The sequence below is a fragment of the Bacillus rossius genome, chromosome 1, assembly GCF_032445375.1.
Source record: "Bacillus rossius redtenbacheri isolate Brsri chromosome 1, Brsri_v3, whole genome shotgun sequence".
Classification (NCBI taxonomy): Eukaryota; Metazoa; Arthropoda; class Insecta; order Phasmatodea; family Bacillidae; genus Bacillus; species Bacillus rossius.
This window is the reverse complement of record NC_086330.1, coordinates 22,738,799-22,765,639: the sequence shown is the minus strand read 5'-3', so window position 1 is coordinate 22,765,639 and position 26,841 is coordinate 22,738,799. Positions and strand designations below refer to the sequence as shown.

Here is a 26,841-nt window from a genome sequence, read left to right as displayed (position 1 = left end):
TGAATTTTGTTTCTTTGAAGTATGTCTTTCTTGTAGGTGATTTATATTCAATGTTTAGGAATGAATGGGGAAATAATGGAGAATTTTAGCTGTTTATGATTAAAATATATTTGCGTCTGTTTAATTTATCAATTGCATATTGTATTTCACTTACTCCATTAACAAAATATGTGACGTTAGTGATAACTAATTATTAAAAATTTCATATCAGTGGTCAGAATAGACTTGCAGTAAGACTAGCTGTGACCGAACGTAAATTAATTAATTATAATTTATTTGAGTTATTTGGGACAAGTACCCCAAGCTCCTGAGTGTACATAAGGAGATGGTCAGTGAAGTAGATGGTGAGCAGAGATGACTGGGGTGAGAATGGCTTGCTCTGGCGGTGTATTAGAGCATAGGTGCTAGTGGGAAAAGCAGGTCATGCGAAACATAAGCTAACTTCACTTTTGAAAGAAAAATACGTTTGATATGAATTATTTCACAAACAGTACACTCGCTTAGTGAGATAAAAACTATGCAAATATTGGCTCAGAAGTTACATAGTTGATATTCATGAAAGACCATGAAAAAAAATGGTTGGCTTGACTGGAGTGTGAGAATTTGTATGAATGCCCCACATCAATCGCCTACTTCCTCGAAGTGTACGACAAGTTGGTTTGGGAGAACCCAGACATTAACGAACAAAGAAAAAACATTTCTTGACTGAAACAGCTGAACTAAAAGGTTACCACAGGAAAAAAAAAAAAAAAACGAAGATAATGTAATTTTATCATCCGTATCCAGCAACAATGGTTAATAAACACTTGATGGTCCAGATTCTCTGTTAAAAGTAGTCTGTAAGAATGATTGAAACTGTGTTTCATGGCGAAAAGTGTCCCGCAAGTCTGAATTAGATGGGACCAGGCCTTGGCCAGATTAGAGAAAGTCCGGATTAAATGGAATGTGCCTTCAAATGCATGAACTACAAACTTTCGGATGCGTAAAACCATAAAAAATTGTTATTTTTTTTTAAATAAAACTTTTCTTACTGCTTAAATTTATTTTTAATACTACCGTATAGGTAGACCTATTGTTTATAACCTACTAACTAATGTGGGATTAGCAAAAAATTTTATTTGTTGCACAGTAAAAAAAAAAGTTTAATCCATCCGGATGAGCGGGGTCCAGGACTGGTAGGACTCTTAATATACGTTTATTGTGTACGGATTCTATGGTTACGTTTACTGAGTTGAATTGTAGATGCCCAACTTAATGCAGCGCAGTTGATTTCTTCTTGATAAGTGGAAACTTTTTAAAAAATCCGTTAATTTTTTTTGTCGGATGGTGTATAGTTAGGGACCGGAAAAATTCGCGGTTACAATAGCCTTCAGGATAGACTGCACATTGGCCTGTACACTTGGGCAAATAACGCCTGTTCATTGGCTGCTGACTTGTGAGTCGTCTCAGCTGGTTTGTCTGTGATTGGGTTGTGGGTTTATAATTGGTTGAGATTCGTCCAGATGAACAGTAAGCCAATAGCAAAATCATCTAAAAGGTATATGTATTTGACTTCTAGCCTATCGCCGAATGAATCCACAAATTTTTCCGGTCTCTATGTATAGTGTGTAAGTGCTGCACCAGAATTAGATAGTGCCGTTGCTGTTACATCGACAGTGATGTGAGTTGTACCCGTGAGATCTGATGTGCACGGCGCAGGCTGCTGGTCGGGGCACCGCGCGGGAACTCCAGTGCTGCCGCGCACCAGGGCATAGTGGAGCAAGGCGTGCTGTTCAAGTGCCCCATGCAGCCGCGCCCGCACAACAAGTCGTGCGAGCAGTACGTGCTGGACGCCTCAGGTGAGCCGTGCTCCCGCCGAGCCGCTGGTGGATGGGTCGGATCCCGACCACCTCAATACCCAACCCAGAGTTCCGATCCCCAAAGAGCACTCTGTAGGCTAGTGAGAAAACATAAAACACTTCCTTTACATTAACATCAGCCTTTATTCACCGCCATCTTACATATCACCCTGCTGCCAACCTTGCACTCGTTGCCATACCAACCTAGCACTCCTCACATACTCCGAATACACTCCACAAATCTGAATCTAGGGCTCAAGGGTCCGAAATAAAATCACTACATAGTACATATAAAATAAAGTCGCTTCTCGCTGTCTGCCTGTCCCTATGTGTGCTTAGATCTTTAAAGTTACGCAACGGATTTTGATGCGTTTTTTTTTTTTAATAGATAGAGTGATTAAAGAGGAAGGTTTATATGTATAACACATGCATAACATAGTAGAGAAACACTGATAATTTTTAGAGGTTTCTAATGTGATGTCGTAAATAAACACATTTTTTTTTTGCGTTTACATTGCAAACGCTGGCTGAACCCTACGAGATAGATTAAAATAATGTACTACAGTATTGTACACCTTAAAAAGGTCTACAAAAATGTTCGCGATGGTGTATGTCTATCTCTTAGGGATGACACACAATAACCATTTTTTGTCCTTTACTTTTTACGAGAAATAATGGCTTATTTACTGAGCGATTCTAAGCAATACAGCATTAATCCTTATACAATTAAGAACCTTGAACACATTGTGCATTTAATATAGATCAATATGGACCTTTACAGCATGTAATTTAAATGAATATTTTCGAAGATATTACAGATTTAAAATGCAGGGACATATTTAGTATCAGCATTGCACCTGTGCGAACCGGGGCGGGTCGCTAGTAATGTATAAGAAATGAAAAATATTAACCATGGTGTTGAAACATTTATCCCTTTAAAAGTTTTATTCACGAACTAAGTTTCCAGAATCAATACATATTGTCATTTTATTAATATAACTACGTGTTAAAAGTACAATATCTTGGGGAATGGTAACTGGTATGGTGTGAAGAAAAATATTGACCTTGTAAACTTTAAAGGTTGCTAGTGTTGAATTTTTTAATTTACTTAATTTCATCTAATCTTTTTTCTCAAATATTGAATCCTTCGAATACTAAGTATTTGATGGTATTTGAGAATTTGGTTGGCCCATCCCTATTAAAAACAATACGTTGGACATATGCTATTTCTAGTTTACACTGTATGTCATTGAGAAAACCTGAAGAATGGACAAACAAAATATGAATGCACAAACACACACACACAGAAATTCAAGCTAAAATCAGTTGACATCAAGATTTAAAAGTGTAGACAGCAGATAGAATTGTGTGAAAGGAATTAGTCCAAACAATATCACAGTATAGACAAACTAAACAGACTGACAATGCAGGGAATGTATTGGTAATGATTAGGGAATTGTGATAAAACCTAATGAACACCGAAAACCATGCCAATACACCATAAACACTGAAATGCAACTAAATTCATGAAATTAGACATAATTTTTAATAAAAAGCTAATTAAAATTTTAATTTAATTTAGTAAATTAATTTAATTTAGTAAATTAAATTAATGTAACACATTTAGCATGAAAATTTGTACCAAAATGCATTACCAACTAGAGTGAAAAATTTTTTATTTGTCTGATCTTGCAACCATCATAAGTAATTTTATCTTTACATCACATCATTGGTTCATTTTTCAGTCATGAAAATACTTTTTAATTAATTTTTATTGTTTTGAGTAGTGTTATAAATGCTTATTACAAATTGCAATATTGTAAAAGTGCATCATGTATCAGTCAAAATGAAACTATTTTAGTGAAATAAGTATAATGATCTATTGAAGTGTCATTCGTTCATTAATAGGCTATCATTATGGATAAACAAAATTAATAAAAATAAAAACACTAACACCAAAATCTCCTGTTTTAGAATTAAAATTGACCTAAAAATAAACCCATAAAATCTTGTCTCTAGCAATGATATGTGATAAAGAACTGTTCCAGTGTTTTTTTTGGGTGATTTTAAGAATCTATTCGAAACAAAAATTAGAACTGAAAAAATGAAAGGCTATTGGAACCAAGGTCCTTCGGAGATTGATGTCTTACTACTGCAGCATACAAAACTTGGAAACTGCATAAATTAAAAATAAAATAGTATAGTTTTGCATCAAAAAAAGTAGTCATCATTGTGTTTTACAAGTGTGTTGCTTCTAATGATGTAGTTCAGATATTGTACTTAATTTGGGGCTTATAAATAAAAATATATCAAGTTTGTTTGCTGTCAATAAACTTTTTGACTGAATTGCACTGAATCCATAATATATATTATAATCCATAATGTTACATTCCAGGTTGACCCTGCAATTCAATCCAGAAAAATAACAAATACATTTTAAACATTTGAAAATATTTGTTTATACATTATTAAGTTTATAAGTTAAATCTTTTAATTTTATTTTTTCTAGCGAGCTGTAGCGGCCGCACGTTGCGACGATCGAGCGACAATTAACTTGAACCACGCTGTTACCTTACTTTTACAAAGCTAAAACAAAGGGAGGCAACCCCGTGGGCCAACCAACCAATCACAACACAGAATCCAGTACCTGGCCATGTAGGGAAAAATATTGAAAAAATGTTTCTTCTTTAAAAGTCTGGAAGACACATCACAACACCTCAAGGTTTGCTCTGATTGGCTGGTGAGACCGCGCTCAGCGAAAATTACAGTCTACTGCTGCGCAGTCACGCGTCTACATACTGGGTTTTTCCAACAACGCACTAACTTGAGGCGTGAAAAATAACTTGCCAGCATCATGTCTTTTCTGTTCTTTTAAAACTTTCTAGAATGTAACAGTCTCACTGCCCAGAATATGCTTTAAACTTTTGACAAAACAAAATTAATACAGATGTTAATTTTGAGTAATTAAGTAAACAAATAACACTACATTCAGCTTTATACAAAACATAATCCAAATTAATAATAATCACTATAAAAACACAAATGAAATACTTGAAATGCAAATGCATAATAAAATAAACATTAATAAAAATAATATAAAATATAAAAAAAAAACATTAAGGTAAAACATTCTTAGTCAAAGAGTTATTGGTAGTAGGGGGCAGGAATTCTGCAAAGTTACAATAATAACTAAAAAAAGTGTGGATTTTTATTTAACGTTAAGATAGTTACTTTGATGTGTTGTTATGTGCTTAAGGAAATGACGAGAGTCCAGCTGAAGTTGGAATAAGTTATCATGACCACAAGGATGGAGCATGGATTGGGGCAGCTATGGACATACACAGCTCAGGGGATGATGCTGAAATTATAGTGAGTACAAAATAAACAACTACCTACTGCACTATACATAGTTAAAAAAAACATAAACTCAAATTTTTTTTTCATGAGAAAATTAATCTATATACCCACTGTCATATTTGTGCTGATGGACAGTCTTATTTGTGCATTCAGTAATTTAACAAACAAGTTTGATTATATTATCCCTAGAATATACTATTTAAATAACTATTTTTATTTCTTACCACAATTTTGTAAAACATGATATACTACCTACTTTTGGTAACTTACAATGTAAACTTGCTTAATTATTATAACTTACCTCCATTAAATTAACTTAATACAAAACATAAATCTGTATTGTGTACTGGCCACTATTATTCTGGTATACTAGCTAGAATTTGAATTAGTGTTCACTTTATTGTTTACTGCTTATGTTCATTCTTGGGCATTGGAAAGGGGCTTGTGTGTACTAGGCTTAAGTGTTAAGTGTTAAGATAAACTGAGATATAACCTATTGTTTTGTCCCAATGCTCAGTAATTGTATAGTACCATTATGTTTGTTCTAAACTAGCTATGCAAAAATGCAATTTCAAGTCATAAATATTTTAATGAGCATGATTACAAATTAATATTTATTGCTTGAGAGCTGATGTTTTTACACAGTCTAATGTTACTAGAACACATCACAGTGTTTTATTTGATTATATTAGTAATACATCTAATATATAAATGGCATATGTTAAAAAAATGAATTTCTTGCACACATTTTTTTATTTTTGATGGTTTATTAACAGGTATGTGGTCATCGCTGGGCAAATGAAGTTGGTAAAAAAAGTTCCCATAATTATTTCATGTTGGGAATCTGTTACATAATATATGCCAAGGACATTTACGAAAGTGATGGAAATGATCGTGGAGGAACCAAAACATTTTTGGTTTCACCTAAAGGTAAAAACTCGTATGATGATTTTTTTATTTATTGTAATGTTTTTTATTTTCTGTAAATGTAAAAGTACTATTATATTTAGAAGGTTCCTTGCCTTTAAAATATTCTTGTGATGACAATTTTTAAACAAATGCTGCCATTACAGAGCGATGTTGAAACTCAGAATTTGGCAAGAAATAATAAAAGAAACTAGATCAGCTAGCTTCAAAGAATAGAACAAATAAAACTGACAGTCTTCAATTTTTGATTGTTCAGTTTTTAGGTAGATTTCAAAGAAATATATCAAAATTTTTTACAAATCACTTCCAAACTGATACATAACATTTAGTAGTGGAAAATCTCGGTCAAGTTCGTAAATGGGCAATATCCGACCAAAGGTAGAAATGGGGAAGGTTTTTTGAAAAACAGAAAAATCGCTGTAACTCCCATAATATAGAAAATATCACATTCGTTTGAACGTATTATAACTCGGAGAAGTAATACCAAAATCTTTTGTCTTAAAAAGTTGTGATACAACCAAAAATGATTGCAAGGGGTTGAAAAAACCAGTGCTGGAGGACAAAAAATAATTATAACTCCTTTCGTAGGCACAACATCAAATTTGTACTTATAATTTATCTAAAACTTTTGACTGAAACATTTTTTGATTAGACCAACCATTGCTGCAAGGGGTTAAAAAAATAATGGGCAGAATGAAATAAAAATCATAACTCCGTTAGTAAGTAAATGATCAAATCCGTTAAAATTGTTTGTAAATCTTCTGTTCAAAGTATTTTTATCTAAAACTTTGAAACAGTTTTTGATAAAACGAACCATTGCTATGAGTGGTTGAAAAAAAAGGGTTTTTAATTGACAAAAACTCATAAAATCCATACCCTGTACATTATTAAATCCATTTCTTGTTATTATAAAACATAAAAAAATTATCTGCAACTTTCGTCTGAAAATATTTTTTATATGACCAATCGTTACTGCAAGGGGCAGAAAATAACAGTGGTTGAAAGAGGGAAAAAAAAAAAAACTCCCCTAATATTTACACTATTAAATTCATTAAAATTGTTTGTAAAAAATATATAAATATTATCTAAAACCTTTGTCTGAAACAGTTTTTTTTATATGTCCAACCATAACTGCAAGGGGTGGAAAAAACAAGGGTAGAATTTAAAAAAAATTCATAATTTCCGTACCGTGTACACTATCAAATCCGTTATAATTTATTGTGAAAACTTGAATTATTGTCTACAACTTTTATCTGAAATAATTTTTTATACGACCTACCATGTGTAAGGGGTGGAATAAACGGGTTGAATAAAAAAATTCATAACTCCCTTAGTAGGCACACTATCAAATATGAAGAAATTGTTTGTAAATCTTATAAATTTTATCTAAAACTTTTGTCTGAAACAATTTTTGATAATACAAACCATTATTGCAAGGGGTTGAAAAAACCTGGGGTTGGAAAAAGAAAATAAATAAAACTTGCCAAACATGTACACTATCAAATAGGTACATTCTTATTTTTGTTTAACTTTCTAAATATCGAGTAAGATTTTGTTAAAATAAATTTTTATCTAACCAACCATTACTGCAAGGGGTAGAAATAATGAGATTTGAAAGTAGAAAAAATGGTCATTACATTTTTTTAATAGATTTACTATCAAATCCGTTATAATTTATTGTATAAATCCTAAACTTCATCTAAAACTTTGGCTAAAACAATTTTTGATGAAACAAATTCTTATAGTAAAAACAGGGGTGTAAAATTTAAAAAATTCAAAATTTCTTAGTATTAAATTCATTCAAATTTATTTCAAACCATCTTAATATTTTTTTAAACTTTGGTGCAAAGCAAATTTTTAGTCGACCACATTATTATTAGTGCAAGGGATGAAAAAGAATTATATAATTAATTTCTTTCTTTGGCCTACAATATGAAATTCATTCTCAGTTATTCAATGGTGGATACAGTGAGTTAAAAGTAGTCTTAATATTTTCGCTGCATGGAAAATGAGAAAATATTTAATTGATAATTTTGTAATATTGGAGAACATTAATATGTTTTGTACATTATGTCCTTAAAATGTCTCAGAATTTAATAGACGTTTCGAAAATATTTCTAGAAGAAATAGTTACTTTGAAATCTACCTATGCCTGTAGGCTGTGCCAAAAGAGATTTTTTTCAAATGTTTTTTTCTGAGCACACTGGATTATGTTTTGTGGAATACTTTGTGTATTTTGACAGTATGTATGTCTAATCTTTCTTTGTTTCTAAGTTTTGATAGCCTTTACAATTTAGTAGTGTCAATACTACATAAATTTTTGCTTAATATAGGATCCTGACAAAAAGCTCACTAAAAGCAGTGGTGTTTATTTTATGCACTTTGTGTTTATATAAATTGATTAATTATTACTTTTATTTACTTCAATATATTTTTTACATATGTGTATAAAAATATCAATACTATTGCCAACAATTTCAATAATGTTTCAGTGCCATTAAAGGGAGGAAGGTTTTTTTTTTTTGCAGTTCATTATGCTGCAACATCCACAATAGCCTGTGACTGTATATATAATCGTATAACGGATCAAATCAGCCAGGCAAGGCAATCCAATCCGATTGCAGTTTCAAACAAATACTTGCAAAAATTATGTTAGTCACTGCAGTTCGTAGACCATAAATACAGACTATCAATGTTAATTTCTACCATTGACTTTATGAAGAATGGTATCTTGAATAAAATATTTATAAAAATTACTGCAATTTATATTTTTTGTCTCGACGAAAATGTACAAACTGGAGAAAATTTTACGTGTATTGAAGGAAAAAAATATTTATACCAAAAAATCCAAATTATTGAAACATACAATGTTTAGTTTATGGACCAGTGTTAGAAGTTTGATGGATTGCATGTGTTCTGCAAATCCCCGATTTTATAGTCTGATATAGAATATAATAATGTGTAAAGTACTGTACCTTTGTTTTTATGTTAGGCTTTACGTTAAGAATTAATTCCTAGTTTATTTTTAAATTAATAAGGTATTTGTACAGCTATAAATGAATATTCATTCAGACAGCCAGACAGAATAACAGCAGACATAGTATTTATAAATTTTTATTTATTTATTCAAGTATTTGAAAAATACAAATTTTGTCTTGGTTTTGATTTTATGGATTTTGCAAAATTGATAAAATTATGATAAAAAATTCACTTTTAACCTAAGTGTATGTTTACTTGTGCAGTATCTAGTTAGCTTCAATGAATTAATTGTTAAATACAGAGTCACTAATAAAATTTGTTTTTGGCACCTACTAATTAAAATACGATGTGTTTCAGATGAAATGATATTTTTTCCTCAAAAAGACAGGATGGCTTATTATTATGGTCAGGCACAAGTGGGTATGTGTGTGCATTATGCAGAAACAGAGCAGGTAAGCTCACCACTGTGTGTTTACCATAAATGTTCTTTCAAGCGTGCTGTTCGGAGAAATGTTTGATTCAAGGAAACTTTCATTGCTGAGGTCACAAACTTACTGTTCTCTGGATTGGTACGTACATGGCAACTAGACTTGATTCTTTTGTAAGCAAGGTGCTGAAATGTAACCTTGGAGGTACTTACCGGCAGTTTAATTGAACAGAATAGTCCCACACACCTTCACTTGTGCACACTCCCGTGTACGAAAAATATTTGAATTCTTAGGATTCCAATAAACAAATTTTATTATGCCCTTACTCCCATATACGTTACCTGAGAACTAGATAAAATTTGCCTGAAGGAATAAGAGAGCTTGTTCAGGGTGGGCCTGACTTCACTACGTGACCGTACAAAGTAATAATTAGCATTGGGAGATGAATGCCGCCTATCGGTGCAAATAATTGAATAAACAGCCTGCTAATTCATTCCAAGTTATTCAATGGTGGATACATTGAGTTAAAAAATATCTTAATTTTTTCACTGCATGGAAAATAAGCAAATATTTAATCAATCATTTTGTAATGTTAGAGAACATTAATATGTTATGCACATTAAGTCCTTAAAATGTTTCAGAATTCAACAGAAGTTTTGACAATATTTCCAGAAGAAATAGGTACTTCGAAAGTACTTCACTTCACAGTGACGCTGGAGGAGTTAGGCCCTGGAAAAAAACGAAAGGGTTTCAGGACAGAATTACGAGAACAGAATTACAACAGTCAGACAAAGCTAGTGTAGTTTTAAAGTCCCCGGGTTGCGGGATTCCATCCTACCGCTGACGGCAATCGAAGAAGACTGGGTAGACGTGCTGGGACTAACACTAACAGACAATTAAAGTTAAAAATGACTAAAAAAATCAGCTTGTCACGTGAGAATTATTTCCTTGAAATCATTTGCAGGATTCTTGTCCTCAAAAAAACTTTGACATAGCAAATGCAAGAACATTTACATGACTTTGGGAGCTATTATAAAATGATAATCAAACCAAGGCTCGGTGAGAACAGTTGGAAATGATCAGTTGTCCACGCCTCCTTGCATTGCACATTATTCAACAGAACAAAACACAGTTTTTAAATTAAAGAGTACACACAGACCTTGACCAAAAAAATTTACTCATTTAGCAATAAGATTGGGTACCAACAAAGGAGACGAAGCTCGTTTGTCTTACCTGGGGGTTATGGCAAGCTTTCTGCCCAGGTAAACTTAATACGCTTGAAGAGGAAAGTGGGTATTGTGTGAGGGGGAAGGGTGTTAAGTTTGGGGAGAAAACCCACTCCCAGTACGGGTGCAGGAATCAAATCCTTAACCTCCTGAATTATGGCCGGACATGCTACCCTCATGACTAATCTCGCTTAGCTGATATAAAAATCATGTTCACCACCGTAGTGTTGTCTGATGTTAGACGTGCCTTAATGGTGCCACGTTTTATCAAGCATCTACTGTGTTTTTATTTGAATGGTAAACAGTATAAAATTTTAAGTATTGTGTGTTACTAACTTTTTCATCTGCTGGAGTGCAAGAGAAAGCAGTTTTTTTTATATATTTAAGTTTTCTATAATCTCCAGAAATCTTGTCAAAAATGAGAGCGCAACCACTGTACATATTTGTGAAATCAAGCAAATAAATCTTGCATTTGTGATTGTTTTGGTGACTTCAGTTAAACTATTGAAAATTCATATCTGTTACTTTTTTTCTTTCAGGGAACAGTACTATTAGCTGGTGCACCGGGTGTTTTAAACGGGCGAGGTTTGTAAGTTTTGTTTTCTTTCAACATCTGTTGTATACATTTATAAATTTGTTTAAGTAATTATACTTGCAGGTAGCTTATTAGTACTAGACAGAAAAAGACTGTAAAATAAGCTGAACAGAGATACAAAACATATAATAACTAAATTTTTAAGCTTTTATATTTGATTTTTATAAAGATTCACCACAAAATTTTTTTTTTCTCTACAGTATTGACAATTTTTTGTTTTGGCCTGAATATTATTTCCTTGGTATGTATCTCTTTGGAAAACCACATCTATATGCTGAAATACAATTTTTATTTATGTTATACATACTTTTTTTTTGGGGAGTTCCTCATTTATCATTACAGGAGAGTGGGCATGGAGTATATCAATGCCAAGCCCCTTGAAATAATTTGTATCAGACTGTCGTGGTTCCGGAGGGTGTGAATCGTTAATGGTCGTGAATTTGGGCGCCACCGTATGATAGGGGCACACGGACCCAGCAGAAACTTGTCTCAGAGCGCGACGTCGCCCATGTGGGGAACGAGATTCAGTCCTATTATCGCACAGACCTGGCCCGCTCTCAGCGTGGGGCACGCTTACACATGACGAAGATGGTTGCACACTCTAGTGGGCTCTTAGCGACCCATACGCCTGATACCTGGGAGAGCTGGCATGTGGTCAGCAAATAACACAATGAATTTAGTACGGTTTTTTATTGTACTTCGACGTTAGGTTACACAGTACCCGTGGCATGAACTGAGCTAGGCGAGAGCCGGACCACAAGATGATATCACTTAGCTGTCTGGCAAAGCCCCGCTAAGGGTTAAAAAATACTGAATTGATCAGTCTGCCGACCGAGGCGAGTCCCGAGGATAATACTAAATTGATTGAGGTTGAATTACGTTAACAGATCTAAGCACAGTTCGGCGATGCAAATGGATGAAGTCCCCCAGGGGTGCGCATGCATTTCACCTCAACCGTTGCTAGTTGCAGACTGGGCCGGAAGGGCGCGCTCCCACCGGCAACGTGGCGTCTTCCGCCGAACCACAGAACCGTTACACTAGTTTAGTTATGTGCCGCGGGTAAGCAAGAAAAGCACTCTTAAAATACTAACATAAAAAATTTATGCCCTCTCGTTACTTAGCTACATGCGAACATACAGTTGTTACTAAACTAACGTATAAACAGGGTCTAAGTTAGATCAGTTCCTGTCCGCTATGGTGCCGTTGTTGTGCCGAAGCAGTGAGCTTAAAACGCCGTCTTCCGGTAGTTCGTGGCGCGCTGTTTGAAAACACACGACTACGTACTTCGGTAATTCCATGCCGGGAAGGAACGGGTGAAGGTCAAGGAAGTGAGTATAGTCCAACCAGGCTTATGGGGCGAAGCCTCGGTCGACGTTAAGACATTGAAAGAATAGCGTTACATGATCACTTCATCTGCTCGAGAGCCTCTTCAGACAAATGTTAAGTTTATCTTCCTGCATGTTATGGGTGAGTTCATGAAAAAGAAGGGAAAATTAAATAATTATTACACTAAATAATAATAATTAATATTTACACACTCTGCTAATCATACATAATGGATGGCTAAGTGGGAATCAACTCTGTGATGGTATTTGGTGTGAGATCAATATGAATTAACATATATGATAGATTGGAACCAAAAGGTTATTTATCAATATCAAATTAACTGTAATTTATCTTGTTTTGAATTTATTCTTTGTATTTTTATTTCCAAGTCAAAGAGTAGAGTTAAAAACAGGTTGTTGCCACTTAAAATGTATACCCTTTTTTATGTTTACAGTTTTTGATAGCTCATGGCCAATCCACTTCATAAAAAACGGGGATTCTTGTATATGTTATAAATACCTACCTAACCCTACTGACTTGTCTCGCTGCATATTGTATAAAAATTCTAATGAGAAATGCACCTACTTAATAAACCTTTTTTCTGGTAAAGGCACAAATTGATATGAGCTGATTCTTTATCATTCTGTGTTGCCTGTCAGGTTCTTATCATTATTTAAAACTATATTTATATATATATTTATTTTATTTTAGGTGGCATAATGCTCAACAAACGAAAGTTCCATAAAGATACTGGAGGTCAGCAGCGTCGGAGGAGAGATGCAAATGGATTTTGGGCGTATGAAGAAAAAGCACAAAATATTACATTTGCTTTGAAGTCAGTTGCAAAATACTATGATTATGTTGGTAAATAAAAGTTTTACTCAAGCTATTCAGCATAAACTGTTGCATTTTTTTTTTATATATTTTAGAGGCACGATGATTTTGCAAATTTATTTGATAGTAATGTAGACTTGAAGATTATATACATCTTTTTTTTTTTTTTTTACTTTGATGAATGTCCCCTAGTGTTCTTGATCCATCCTGGACAACCCTGAGTTTGAGTTAGTAATAAACAAGGAGCAGAAACAATAAGAGCAAAAAGAATAAGCAAAAAATTGTGGCTCTATTAATGGGTAAAAGGCCCATAGTGGTTGAGTGGCCACATCACTCACCTCCTACCAAGGTAATCAGGGTTCAATTTCCAGCAGGGTAGTTGCTAGTGGGAAAAGTGGTGGATACTGCAGTGAACTGTTGGGTTTATCTTGCAGTACTCCCGTTCCTTCCAATCATTAATTCAGTCTATGCTCCATTATCATCTCATTATCTCTCATCGCCTCTAATGACCCCAATGACAAGATGTTAAATCCATCCATTCATTAATTCACTCATTCACACATTTTTTGTTCATTAATTCATTTGTTTTTTCGTTCATTAATTAATCCATCCATTCATTTATAATATTAATAGTTTTAAAATCCCTAGATTTATGTTAAGTATTGACGTTGAGTGAAACTAGAAATATTTTAATATTTATTCAAGAACATTAGAAAATTTAATTTTTTTTAAAGTGTATTTTTAAATTTTTTTTTCAAGTGCTAGATGTAATATTTTTATTTCTATTCCAGGTTACCAGGTTACTTCAGGGAAATTCTTTCAAGGTCTTGACTCATATGTTGCATCAGCTCCAAGAGCGGACACTCTTAAAGGAAATGTATGCCACTTTTTAGTTAATCTGTAATTTTGAACCCAGTACAATGTAGACATGAGAAGACTCGAGCATTTTTACGAGACAGATATGTAAAAGCAATAAAAGTCAAAAATTACAATTTTTTCATTTTAGTATAGTGTAGAAATTATTGCTGGCTTTATTACTGGGTGAGTTATAAAATTATGAAGCTTCACTTTGCAATAGTTTACTACCTAATGTCAGATAAAGTATTATTTTTTATTAACTTAGCAGGAAGCTTTTTTTTATGTAAGTTTGGTTAGAAAATTTTGTTAAAAATTATCTGTGTTGAAGATTTTTGATAGAGAAGTTTTATAGGTGCTATTTTTTGTGCCAAGTAATGTTGTTCATGTGTACAACTAGAGACTGTAGTTTTTCAGTTCTGCACTATTCCAGCGTGGGAAAGGAATGGCTTGCTTGCTGGAATTACCCAAGCCGACGCTCATTCACGACCTGCCTGGGATTTAGAAGTAACTCTATAGTGGCCATCGTGGTAGTCGCACTACCTATGCCTTGTGAATAATTTATCTAATTCAGCACCTGCTGTTAAATGCCACCTTTGCTTGCTCTTACCATGCACTAAGATGTGAATTGACTTCCATCACTTACAGGGTTCTCTAGTCCTGCAAATATAAAGTGCTAAGTATAACTGCAGGACCCATGTGATTCTAAACTCTGATCAGGGCCACTGCTATAAGTCTCTCTCTCTCTCTCTCTCTCTCTCTCTCTCTCTCTCTCTCTCTCTCTCTCTCTCTCTCAGTCCTGAACATGTGCTTTGATTGTATTTGTTCTCTTGTTTTTTTATCATTACTGGAATTGCATCGTAAATTTAATATCCAGGCCAATTATTTCGTCAGGCCCCCTCCCCATTCCTTAATGAACAATTTTTCAATCCCCACAGTTTAGAAAAAAAATCTAAAGACTATAAATGTTACTTTATGTGTCCTGTGAAAATTTCATGTTTACAATGAATCCTATTAGCTACAGACTTGCAGTTTCATCCTACTCTCAGGTTAAACTCATGCATTAAAAAAATACTGAAACTCAATCAGACCCATCTAGTGCCTGGGCCTGAGGGATTTTGGCCCTTTTGACGGTTCAGCACTAAGAACAACTTGCATACATTTATTTTCTCCCACTGATAAAGGAATGCAGAGGTGGGTTAATCTTTCATGATTACCTAATATTGTCAATAAACTGAAGATGTCATAGACAAAATTTCGTGGGTTTGAATAAAATGGTGCCTATTGGAGTTTGTGATTTCAGCTGACAAACTTTGTCCTTGTAGAAAATAGCTGTGATACTGTGTCTTTAATGACTTTCATTGAGTGTTTTGTTCTGGAACCCAGGTGCAGTTGTTCTTGATAACACCGCAGAACAGAGTGACCTTCATGCGGTCAGCCAAAGTGTCTGGCACCCAGACTGGGGAACATTTTGGGGCGAGCGTCGCGGTTGCCGACGTCAATGGAGACCATGCCCAAGACCTGATAGTCGGGGCGCCGATGTTTGCAAAGAAGTGTGATGAAGGGAGGGTCTACATTTACCACGGCAGCAGTGTCAAGCAAGTATGTTTGCAGCACTGTTCGTCCAAATATTTGTCCCATTGACTTTTACAATGTTTTGTGTGGTTACCGAAATGTTTACATTTTAATTTGCGAGGTAGCATTGCTTGTGCTTTATTTTGGGCATGTTTAAAATACAAAGTGCTTTTACCAATGGCAATCGTTGATGTTGCACTAGACTTTCGAACCTGCGGGCACCAAGGATGGCTTCTATGAAAAAGGCCGCTTTGGAACAGCAGTCGTTTCTCTCGGAGACATTGACCAGGATGGCTATGAAGGTAACTTCTGTGTGCTTACAGTTTATCATATTAATAATTTTAAACCTTTTGAAAATCATTGTCGGTTCAAAAAAAACTTATGTCTGTTTTCCAGTCTGGTGTTAGATTAGATTTAGTGTGTGCTATTTTCTTAATCTAATCAAAATTTTGTACGTTATTTTAAAGTTTATTTTTGTTAATAGTGCTATAGTTCTTTAATGCAACTGTAACCAGTCCAACTGTTTACAGTCATATTATTATTATTTTGATTATTATTGTAACATTAATTGTATATTTCATGAGCCGATCTTATGTATTTAATAATTTTATTGTAAAGATGACAACCAAAGTTTAACATATTATATAACACATCTAATTGCCAGAGACAACACACTTTTAACTTCAGGGTCATCTAAGCATTATTCTTTGGAAACTTTATTCATTTGCTTTAGTTCAGCACTCTGACACGCTAATATCCAAGTTTTATTTCACTATGCAGTTAATTTGGTTTGCTGATGGTCCTATAGCTCCTTGGTTGCTAGGGACGGAAAATAAATAGTTAGAAGGAGGAAGAAGGAGACGCCATCGCCATCTTGCAGCGGGAAGACGTTTCTCGGGCTGGGGCGAACCAAAGCCTTGGTTGCCGCCCGAGTAACTGAAGACTCGCGTCATCCGCGGTCGTGTGCTATACAGATTTCTCCATACTATGATTTGCGAGAATAGTTCTGGACTGAATAAGTCTCAGATAGAGAGTATCGGCGTAGTGGTTCCGAACGACTGATGTCAGCACCAGCTATGATCGGCCACGACGTTTGGTGAGACCGATCCAAATTCAAACAGACTTTTTAGGACGAGAGGGAAGCCGATTCTTCAGCCAGACCCCCGGCGATATCAGATCTTCTGTAGCTTGCCAATTTCAGCTTCCAGCGTCCAGTGTTCCAGCGTCGCGGTAGATCACCTGGAGGTCCTAAAAGAGAGCCTCAAGCCTCCGACAGCTTCTAGTTAGACCCGGCATGGTAGTCAGTGTGTTCCTGTGACCTCATTTACATTTACTTACTGACACATAGGTCTGACAAAAATGCTAACATACGCTGTAAATGATTTTGGTTGTTCCTCTAGCTGAATTGCATGGTTGAAAGTAACTTCACGTCAATATCAAAGAACACATTAAAATCGCATGTTTTCCAGTTATTCATATTTTATTTATGGTACATTTCAAATTACGTCTAAAACAGACCAGGACATAGGTAATGCAAATTGTCACTCGTCACACAACACTACCAAACTTCCTTTTAAAAATTACTCTCTTGACAGTAATACAATGCAGTGACGTGCTAGCTGGACTAGCAGTCTGGATAGTCACTCCAGCAGCAGCGTTCCTGAGATTTACTGCAGACAGAATAGGCGACAAAACACTGAGAATATTCTTATTGTATTATAATAATTATTGGCAGTGTAGGTTTTTGCAATATCTACACCGCAAAACACCGTAGAACTCCAATAGTTCACACAACTTACTTCCTGAAAAATTGATCATAATTAATCTAATTTTAGAATAGCTCTTGATGAGTACCAATAATTGAATAAAATGTTTAAGGTAGAATTTTCATATAATTTAGTGAAAACCAAGTGGAGTTGATGTCTTCATGGAAACTTTGATTAAGCCTTTCTTTCCATATTGAGATCAGTCATATTCTATTTCACTTCTGCTGGAAATAATGTTGGTACCAGTTTTTTTTTTTGCTAGTGGCCAAACTTTATTGTGCAGATTCTCAGCGATCATCATGGTGACTTCAGAATGGTTAATTTAAGCAAACGAACACTTATTAAATCATTTACTACGGTGCTCTAGGTTCAATTCATGGGCTGGAGTCAGTGGGTTTTCTCACCCATTTCCGACTCCATTCATTCTGTTAATGCCCCATCTTCATGTCATATTACCCCTCAGTCTTTACTGACCCTGATGTCAATGTTAGGTTAAGCTCATCCATTCATTCGTCTATATTCATGCATTCATCATGACTGGTTAAATTTAAAGGAAAAGGTTATACGCCCATGTGAAATTTAATATTAAATTTTCAAGTGATTTTGATTCTTTAAAGGCATGTTATGCTAATAAACAATAAGTTTTGCATCTATTGATATTTAATGAAAACATAAATATTACAATATATTCAGATTTTTAAAATAATTACATATTTTAATTTCCAGATATCGCAATCGGAGCACCGTACGAGGGGGGTGGAAAAGTCTACATTTACAACGGCAGTCCAACAGGTGTCAGGAAAGATTATAGTCAGCGTTTAAGTGCAGAATATTTTTCTCCTCATCTAAGAGGCTTCGGAATTGCTGTTTCTAAACCAGCGGACGTAGACAACAATCAATATAGTGGTAAGTCATGGTTTTTACATGTTTCTTTTGTATGTGCATTGACATATATAAAAAATATTTATTGATGAGCTAGAAGAAAAATGTTTTACCTTAAAACCCTGAACTTCTGAGATGAGCTGTATTTGGGATTTGAAAACATAACATAAAATTGATGTTGTTTGTAAAGTTACTTTTCTATTGCATATTAGATATTATGTATTTAAGTGCTAAAATTAAATGTTATTTATTTATTTACTTCAATTATTTTTTTGTCATAAGCTTACCAAAAATTGACAATCTTTTAAGGTAGGTACAAATAAATAAAATAAAGCAAACACATATACAAATGGAAAACACATATACAGATACTAATTACTTCAACAGTATACAACAAATAAAGAAACAAAAAATCCGAGAGAATTCGCGGTGGCTGGGCGCACAAAAGGCGCAGTAGTTTGTATTTCGTCTTCCGTCAGCGCATGCTACTGGGCATGCTGGGGGTAGGGCAGTGTGTGTGGTGCTGCATTTGTTCCTGTGGCCTTGAGCAGGGAGATGTGTCCCTGGACAATAGCTGCTCGACGTGATGGGTGCCTTGTGCTGACAGCACAGCTGGGCGGCTGCGCTGTGATTGGCTGGCGGGCCCTAGCTTCGTGCGCTGTGGCTGTTCGAGAAACCGGGACCGGGGGGAAGTGGGCGTGTGGTTTATGGACTGAAAGCAGCAAGATGGGGGGACATCCAGCCAGCGGAGGGACTGTTTGAAGTTCTACAAAATGTTGTTGAGATTTTAATTTTTTTTTTTTGCTTTGTTTGCATGTTTGGGGTGGTTTTTGAATATGAGTTTGGGCAGCATGGTGGTAGTTGTTGACACCGGAATGCTGGCTGAAACATTGTGTAGGTAAGAACATAGAATTACGGCACTTGCCGTTAGGGAAAAATTTCGTTATTGTTCTTTGAATAAGGATAAGTTATGTTTCTGACCATCTGTTTTGTTGTTCCTTTTCGTTTGATATAGTTTCGGTGGTTTGAACGTACCTTCTAGGTTGTTTATTCAGGTAGTTTGAAGATATTTTGGTTGTAATAAAAAGGTTATATGATTTTTTTTTTTCGAAAAACTATTTTTCATTTTATTTAAGTGGTAGATGTCCTTTATTGGTGCCATCTGGTGCCATCTTAAGATTTTGTTTATCATGATGGTTATTTATTAAACAATTACACATCTCTTCCACATTAAAGTATGTGTCTATTAACCTCTTGCAGCCAAGCAGTTTGTTATTTTGTGTATTTTTCTTCCACCACTATTCATTAAGGTTTGAATTTTTAAATTTTATTTTCTGATATCAATCACTGATTACAATACACATATACACACATTCATGTATATACATATAATTAACAAATTTTAATCATTGTTTAACACATATTAAGCCTGCATCCAAGATTCTGAAGAAATAACAGTTTGGCACATGTGGTTCACAGTAAATGTGGTTGTGGCCAGATGACTCGCCTCCCTCCATGGCTGTTCCTGGCAGTCGCCTTCTGGAACGTATTACTTGGTTTAGCCAAATTGCCGAAGGAAGTTGTCTGGGTGGCTTTCCTGCTTCGGCAGATGTGTCTCTGGCTGCTTGTTCATTGCACGCTTCTGTGCCTAGCTGGTCGATGCTGCCCTAGACTATGCGACGCCCTGGGCCGTTTACTTTTACAAAGAGGGATCTAACTGGTTTGGGGGGGGGGGGGGGAGTATGAATTCACCCCCAGGCCCTCCCTTTAAAATTTTTGAAAAAAGTTACTTCTTTCAAACATTGTTTTTAATCAAAACTAGAATTTCAATTTCAACTTTCGTTTTGCTAAAATTCATCTTAAAAAATTTTAATATATTTTTTTTCTTATAAACTATCCTCACTCTGGCTAGTTTTATAAATTTTTAAGATCAAATTCTGGTAAAATCACATTATAATATTTGAAAGTTTTTCTAGTAAGATATAATGAATTTAAATAGGTATTGATCAGCGCTTTAAATGATGCCTGCTGAAAACAATTTAATATTTTTCTATTCCCACTAATGTCCCAATTCTTAACAGAATAGAAAAGCAGGGGGAATAACAATGAAATTGGATGGTGTGGGGCCCCAGGCAATTTCCCGGCTTGCTCAGCCTTGGTGTTGCCCCTAGATCCTTGGATTATTTGCGAGTGAGAAACATGGTGAACACTGCTGTGAGCCAGGAAAAGTAGAGGGTGGGGGGAAAAGCCCCGGTCGACGTCAGTGCATTCAGAAGTGATGGTAATGATAACGAGGCAGGGTCTACATGATCATATCTCACTCTTGGAAATAGGATGAATTATTTCAGTGTAATCATGCTGATACATGCACATATTTCTGCATGTTCCTCTGCAGTTTGTAAAACTGTGTGTGTACAAAAAGATTTTTGTACATAAATGTTTTTTCTTTAAGTCATTCTGTATGCATAAATTGTATTTGTTTTAGCTGGTTTTCTAGATCTAAAGAAACTTATTTGTATTCTTTATTTATTTACGTACTATGTTTACTTTGTACAAAACTATGTATTATAATAACTGTTAGTAAACTTTACTTAGCAATTATATTCACTGGGGATGTGTTAGATGTTGCCGTGGGATCGTTCCTGTCGGACAATGTCGTTCTTCTGAGATCACATCCAGTTGTGAAGCTTCGTATGCGCCTGACTTCCGACTCGAAATACCTGCACGTCGAAGATACCAACTTCACCGCTCGGCTGCATTTGTGGTTCGAGGGTCAGCAAGTGACTGACGTAGGTGAGCAAGCAGGAGCACGCTAAATATTTATGTAGTTTTTGAAATTTTTGTGGTGTGAGTAACCATTTGAGATCACAGAAACTTTTTAACCATATCTGCTGGGCAAGGAACCTACGAAAAATAAAACTTTATAGAATCACACTTAAAAATATTTTAAAAGTCCTACTATCCTGCCGGTGTGCATATTTGCTTCTGCAGCAGCATACAGCTGCCTGCCTATCTTAATTTGCATGGTGCTTGCAAGGTCCCCACATGCGATCAGTCCAAACTGTCAATTTGGACGTATAAGTTGGACCTGAACAGTCGGAACTGCCGTGTGTGTATGCAAGGACAGTGAATTGATCAGTTGGAACTGATGGACTGGCGAACTGTTGGCTTTTCATCAAATGGTTCTGTGGGCTCAAGAGCACTTATTTTGTTCTACCGTGTGTGGGAACAGCGTCTTGCCAGTCCAAACTGTCAGTCCATCGGCTGAGAATCATGGAAGAATCTTTAATTATACTCCTTGAAGGCTTTACTACTTTTTTTTTTTTTTTCAATAAAAGTGCATCTGCAACTGCAACAAAGTTTCTTCCATATTCTACGTTGAAATGATACATCCAACAGCAACAGCAACCACAGTTCAGTTCAGTCCAAACTTAGCACCTGGGTTGATTGTTTGTGGGGGCCTTTAGTCTTGCATGTGGGTTTGTTTTTTAATATACATTAGAACCTTGTAATGTCAACCCCTTTAACTCTTATATCTAGATAATCCCAACTGATAATCCAGAAACTGTATTATTCGGTGAATTCAATTTTGCTGAAACTGTACATGTTCATGCAATGTACACTAATGCAGCAGAAGCATGTATGAGTTATTTTTCCAAGAAGTATACTTACTGTAACTTCTGCTATGGGTGATAATGTATTACAAAATGTAAAGATTTCGGTTAAAAATGTATTTTGTTTAATGTAAAAAACATTTTCTGTAAGTTTATTGTGTTTCACTGATTTTTCTCAAATTCTTTGGCTAACCCGGTTTTTTGCTATCCTAGGTTGGCTTTGGCTTTTAGGGAGTCAACTTAATGATGTGTTATTAGTGTATTTATGTACTGTGACATGCCCGTTTGTTAAAATGTTAAAGATTAATTTCCAACCAACATTTTTTTTATTAACTGTAGAGTGAAATTAAAGTTTTTGCATTTGATTTATTTCAGATGTCAACTACAATGTGACGATTGATGGGAAACTTAAGCGTGGATATTTACTAGATGGCAGTGTAAAATTAACCACTTACAAGGACACTCTCAAACTGGAGAGTGGAGTCAATTATACTCGTGAAATAGTGGTAAAACTGGATGGAGTAAGTTGTCAAACCAGTAAAAATTCTGCAAGAAAACATGTTTAAATACAATGTTGAACATAATATTTTACTATTGGGTTTTTGTACTATCTTATTTATGCATATTGTTTTGTCCACAGAGTAAATATGAAACGAAGGGTTTCCTGGAGCCAATTGAGATTTTAATTTCTGCAGATCTCCATACGAATGAGGGTGAAATGGAAAGAGAAAATGGTATTTTAAAATTTATACTAATAACTGCTTTTATAGTGTTGTAAGTTGATTTTGATAGATACAAATAGTACTGGTTAATTGCAAGTTAAAATTCTTGAAAACTTCTGCTATGTTTTTGATCTACTTCTACAACACTTGAATGAAGGGAAGAAAATGAGATTACCCTGAGTAAGCCCACATCCACCCTCCCAATAGGAAAATCCTCTCTGAAAAAATTTAGGCCTTTTCTACAATTGCACGAAATGAAGAAGGATCATGTAAACGGAACATTTCACTATCACATATATACTGCTTTTCTAATGCACAGAAACGTAACAAATGGCAACCATTGAGACTGCATGTCAAGGTTACTAAATATTAATTTGAATTTAAAAAAAAATATTATGATTTGAGATTATAGTACTGGCAGAATTTAAATGCATAATAAAAATAAATTATAACATAATAATGAACACTAGACATTCTTCCAACAACTTTTAATGTATTTAGAACATAAACAAAATATGGCTACTATCGCAGCCGAATACTCGGCTTCTATTGGTCGCACGAAGCAACGTAAACGGAAGAGCTCAGCAGTGCCGAGCCAATCCGTACGAGTCCATCTCCGTTTGTGTGCTATTGTAGAAATGAAGTTCCTTTGAGATCCGTCTCTTTTTACGTGATCCGTCTCTGTTTTCATGCTATTGTAGAATGGGCCTAAGAATTTTCCAGAGAGGAATTTTTGTGTCATTGTAGAATAAGCCTTAGGACTGAATTGGAGGTACAAGCAAAGGAAGGTTAATTACTTTATTAAATATATTTTGTCATATTCCACAAATGCGTAACAATGACAGATACCTACACACATAAAGAAACTGAATAGGACTGACCGGCCAATTAATACATAGTAGCAACTGAAACTTTAAAATTGAGTGTAACTACAAACATACATACTAGTAAAATTAACTTTCAATAGGTATAAATATAAACGTTTCTTTTTTGAAGTTGTGTCTAAAATCATTTTCTGAAGAAAGTTGGTTGTAGTGTAGCATGTTATACGCGGTACATTTTAAACACTGCTAATATTTTCATTCAAATCTCACTTGAATGGGTTGAAATCAACTGTCTGTGTTTTGAAATACTTACTGAGGTACTGTATGAAGCAGAACTTGATATGTTGGCTTTATTTAATTTTTTATCTGTGTAACCCAACTGCAGCCTGCCTTTTTCAATTTGCTGTTGTTGCCTCTTCGGACAAGGTCGGTATGTCTAAAGTAAGGTGGTCAGCTTAATCCCTTGGCGAGATCACTAGCTACTCACAGGTGAGTGTCGCCAGTAATTCATACAGGTGTCAATAACAGAGAGCTAATAAAACTTTTGACACTCACTAAAAGTTTTTTTTTATTTTGTTCTTGAATAATATGGTTTTTACCATTCTACCTTTTTTATTTTTTTATTTATAAATTAAGCAATAATAACATTGAGAATAAATAATAAATTTTATCTTTAGAATTTTTTTATTGAGAACATTTGGACTGGTTTCCTGGCTGGGACTTTCCGTGAGCCGGTGAGCTTTCTCCCACCCAGTGATTCTGCAAATGCCCATTTCTTATCTCATCACCCATTCTTCACATGGAGCGAGGCAGCACAGTGGTAAAACACCGCCATCACATTCCAGATGGCCTGGGTTCGAATCCTGGCTCCGTCATCCTGATTTTTGTTTTCCATGATTTCCTGAACTCCTTGATTCCTCTTCTCTGGCCAGAGTTGTGTGTCACAGTCCCAAGGACCTCGCTGTCGACAGATGACCCCAACGTTGATGAGGTGTTTGGCCTTAATTCAGTTCATTCCTTCAGTTCGTTATAGTTTGATTGGTTCATTATTTACTCAGCGACCTATAAGCACGTGGCGGTTCAACTGGCCAGATAGCGAGAAACATTTTTTCAGTTTTAAACTTCATTGCAGGGATCCTAAGTGAGTGCAGTAGACTTCCGATAGTGTGATGAATGGTCCGGCACCCCCTCGGAATGTATGGACTTGAAATGAATTCTCAGCGTCCACTTCAAGATGCCGCAGCGTGGGCGGTAACTTCCTCCTCCTTCCTTTTCCTTTCCTTCGTGTCATCATCATTCCCTCCCCTTCCTTGATGTGGCCTCCCTCCAGAGTTCTTGTGCATGCGCAGCGCGCTCTAGGATCTTGTATTTAAGCCTCAGGGAGCCCTTAATCCTTCTTAGGGCCATTTCATGAATTAGGGCATTGTTTCGCATCTTCATGTAGATTTACGTATTTGGACTTAGTGTTGGTGCGACGTGAAGGCCCGGTGAGACGTGGCACGTAAGTTGGAATTTCTGTGAGTTTATTTGATGACAGATGGTGTCTCTGTCTCATAACGTAATTTAAATTTTCAATTATTCTCACTTAATCTAAATTATTGTTTTCGGCCGCCACCATTTGATATTCATGTTTTGGATAAACTTTTTTTATGGTGCGTAATTTGTTGCTGTGCTGTACGTTGGTAGGTATGATTGTCTTTCGTGATTTTGCTGGGGCTTGGAATTAATTTCAAACTATAGCCAAGTAATTTCTTGCGTTCTGGTTTCTTGTCCTTGTCGTTTCTCAGTGAGAGAACTTAGCCTCATGAATTTTTGACATGTTTGTATGAAGCGTGTACAGGTTGCCATTTAACTGTACCACCTGCCATATTCGGCCTTATGAGGCTTGCATTGCCTGTTATTTTGTCAAATTTTTAAGTCGTGTGTAAACTGTTCTTGCCCTGGGATTTTATGTCCGTATAATAATTTTGTGTGAAATATTTTGAAATTTTCTTGAGAAGCATAATGCATTTATGTGGTCTTCCCTTAAGTTTGTGCTTGTTGCATTTATTGTGATAATCATAGTACCTTTTTCTTACATACGTTGATAATTTTCCTCAGGCGTGTGGTAATATTATAGCTGTGTAATAAATGTTTAGTGAATGACATTATTAATTTGTATGGTGTTTTCACTGGGTCCTTATGAATATGAGTCTAACTACTTTAAATATTATAAAAGATTGCATATTTGCTATCACGTAATATCTACTTGTATTTCATTGTTCTGGTTAAACTGAAATTTAATCTGGGCAATTTATGAATGTTACGTGTTTTTGTTTCTTACATTTAAAATTTATGTACCTGATATACGTACAAAATTGTGTTAACGGGATGTATCTAATCTCAGTAGAAAATAATTTCATAATAAAGTTACACTGGTCTTGTTATACCTTTCCTTATTTTGTTTGTAACTTATTACATTATCAATTTGTTGTTTGATGTTTTTATTTGAAACACATTTAACAATTCTGTCTCTATTACAGCATAGAGGAAACTGTGTTGGTTTAATAATTTCATTGTGTGCTTGAGCGCTGAAATGGAGGTTGCTTGGTGGGATTCGAACCCGGCACCCTTCATACTTAAGCCAACTAAGTGAACTTTAAGCTAAAATCCTATAAATTTTTTTTTTACAGTATGCGCATGATTGGCAGTTAGAAGCACTCAGAGCAGTCTGGAAATAGTCGAGAGCATTCAGAACGGTTCGGGATTGCATGGATTGATCGGTGTGCTACGAGTTTCTTCAGTAGAACTCGAAATCGTTTTAGAATTGGCTTGTGTTTGCATTGAAATGTTCATCCCTGTTGAACAATATTTGCAGTCGAACACTATCTTTAAGATTTATTTGCTCTAAAACTAAGCGTATATCGATAAAGGGATATACTACTGTCCTTTGATCCCGCATTTTTGGTAATACGGTGCCAGCAAAGTCCTGAACGTGTCGGATTATCAGAAGTTTACTGCAGTAAGTTAGTTTTTCAGGATGATGATATTGAGTGAATCTGGTAGCAGTGAGTGAATTGGCAAGTGAGTAAGTAGCTTGACAGTTGACCCAGT

The 26,841-nt window shown here is 35.2% G+C and overlaps 1 protein-coding gene across 1 annotated transcript in view; it reads left to right on the top strand.

The window, feature by feature from the left end:
- LOC134533013 (integrin alpha-PS5-like) overlaps nt 1-26,841 on the top strand; it is a 55,152-nt gene that overhangs the window by 1,007 nt on the left and 27,304 nt on the right. The window contains exons 2-14 of the mRNA XM_063370146.1: nt 1,699-1,838; nt 5,095-5,207; nt 5,972-6,125; nt 9,459-9,553; nt 11,295-11,340; nt 13,388-13,540; nt 14,302-14,387; nt 15,752-15,967; nt 16,143-16,242; nt 18,433-18,612; nt 21,211-21,381; nt 22,578-22,723; nt 22,843-22,936. Of these exons, the coding sequence (XP_063226216.1) occupies nt 1,699-1,838; nt 5,095-5,207; nt 5,972-6,125; nt 9,459-9,553; nt 11,295-11,340; nt 13,388-13,540; nt 14,302-14,387; nt 15,752-15,967; nt 16,143-16,242; nt 18,433-18,612; nt 21,211-21,381; nt 22,578-22,723; nt 22,843-22,936 (1,694 nt within the window). The remainder of the gene's footprint in view (nt 1-1,698; nt 1,839-5,094; nt 5,208-5,971; nt 6,126-9,458; nt 9,554-11,294; nt 11,341-13,387; nt 13,541-14,301; nt 14,388-15,751; nt 15,968-16,142; nt 16,243-18,432; nt 18,613-21,210; nt 21,382-22,577; nt 22,724-22,842; nt 22,937-26,841) is intronic.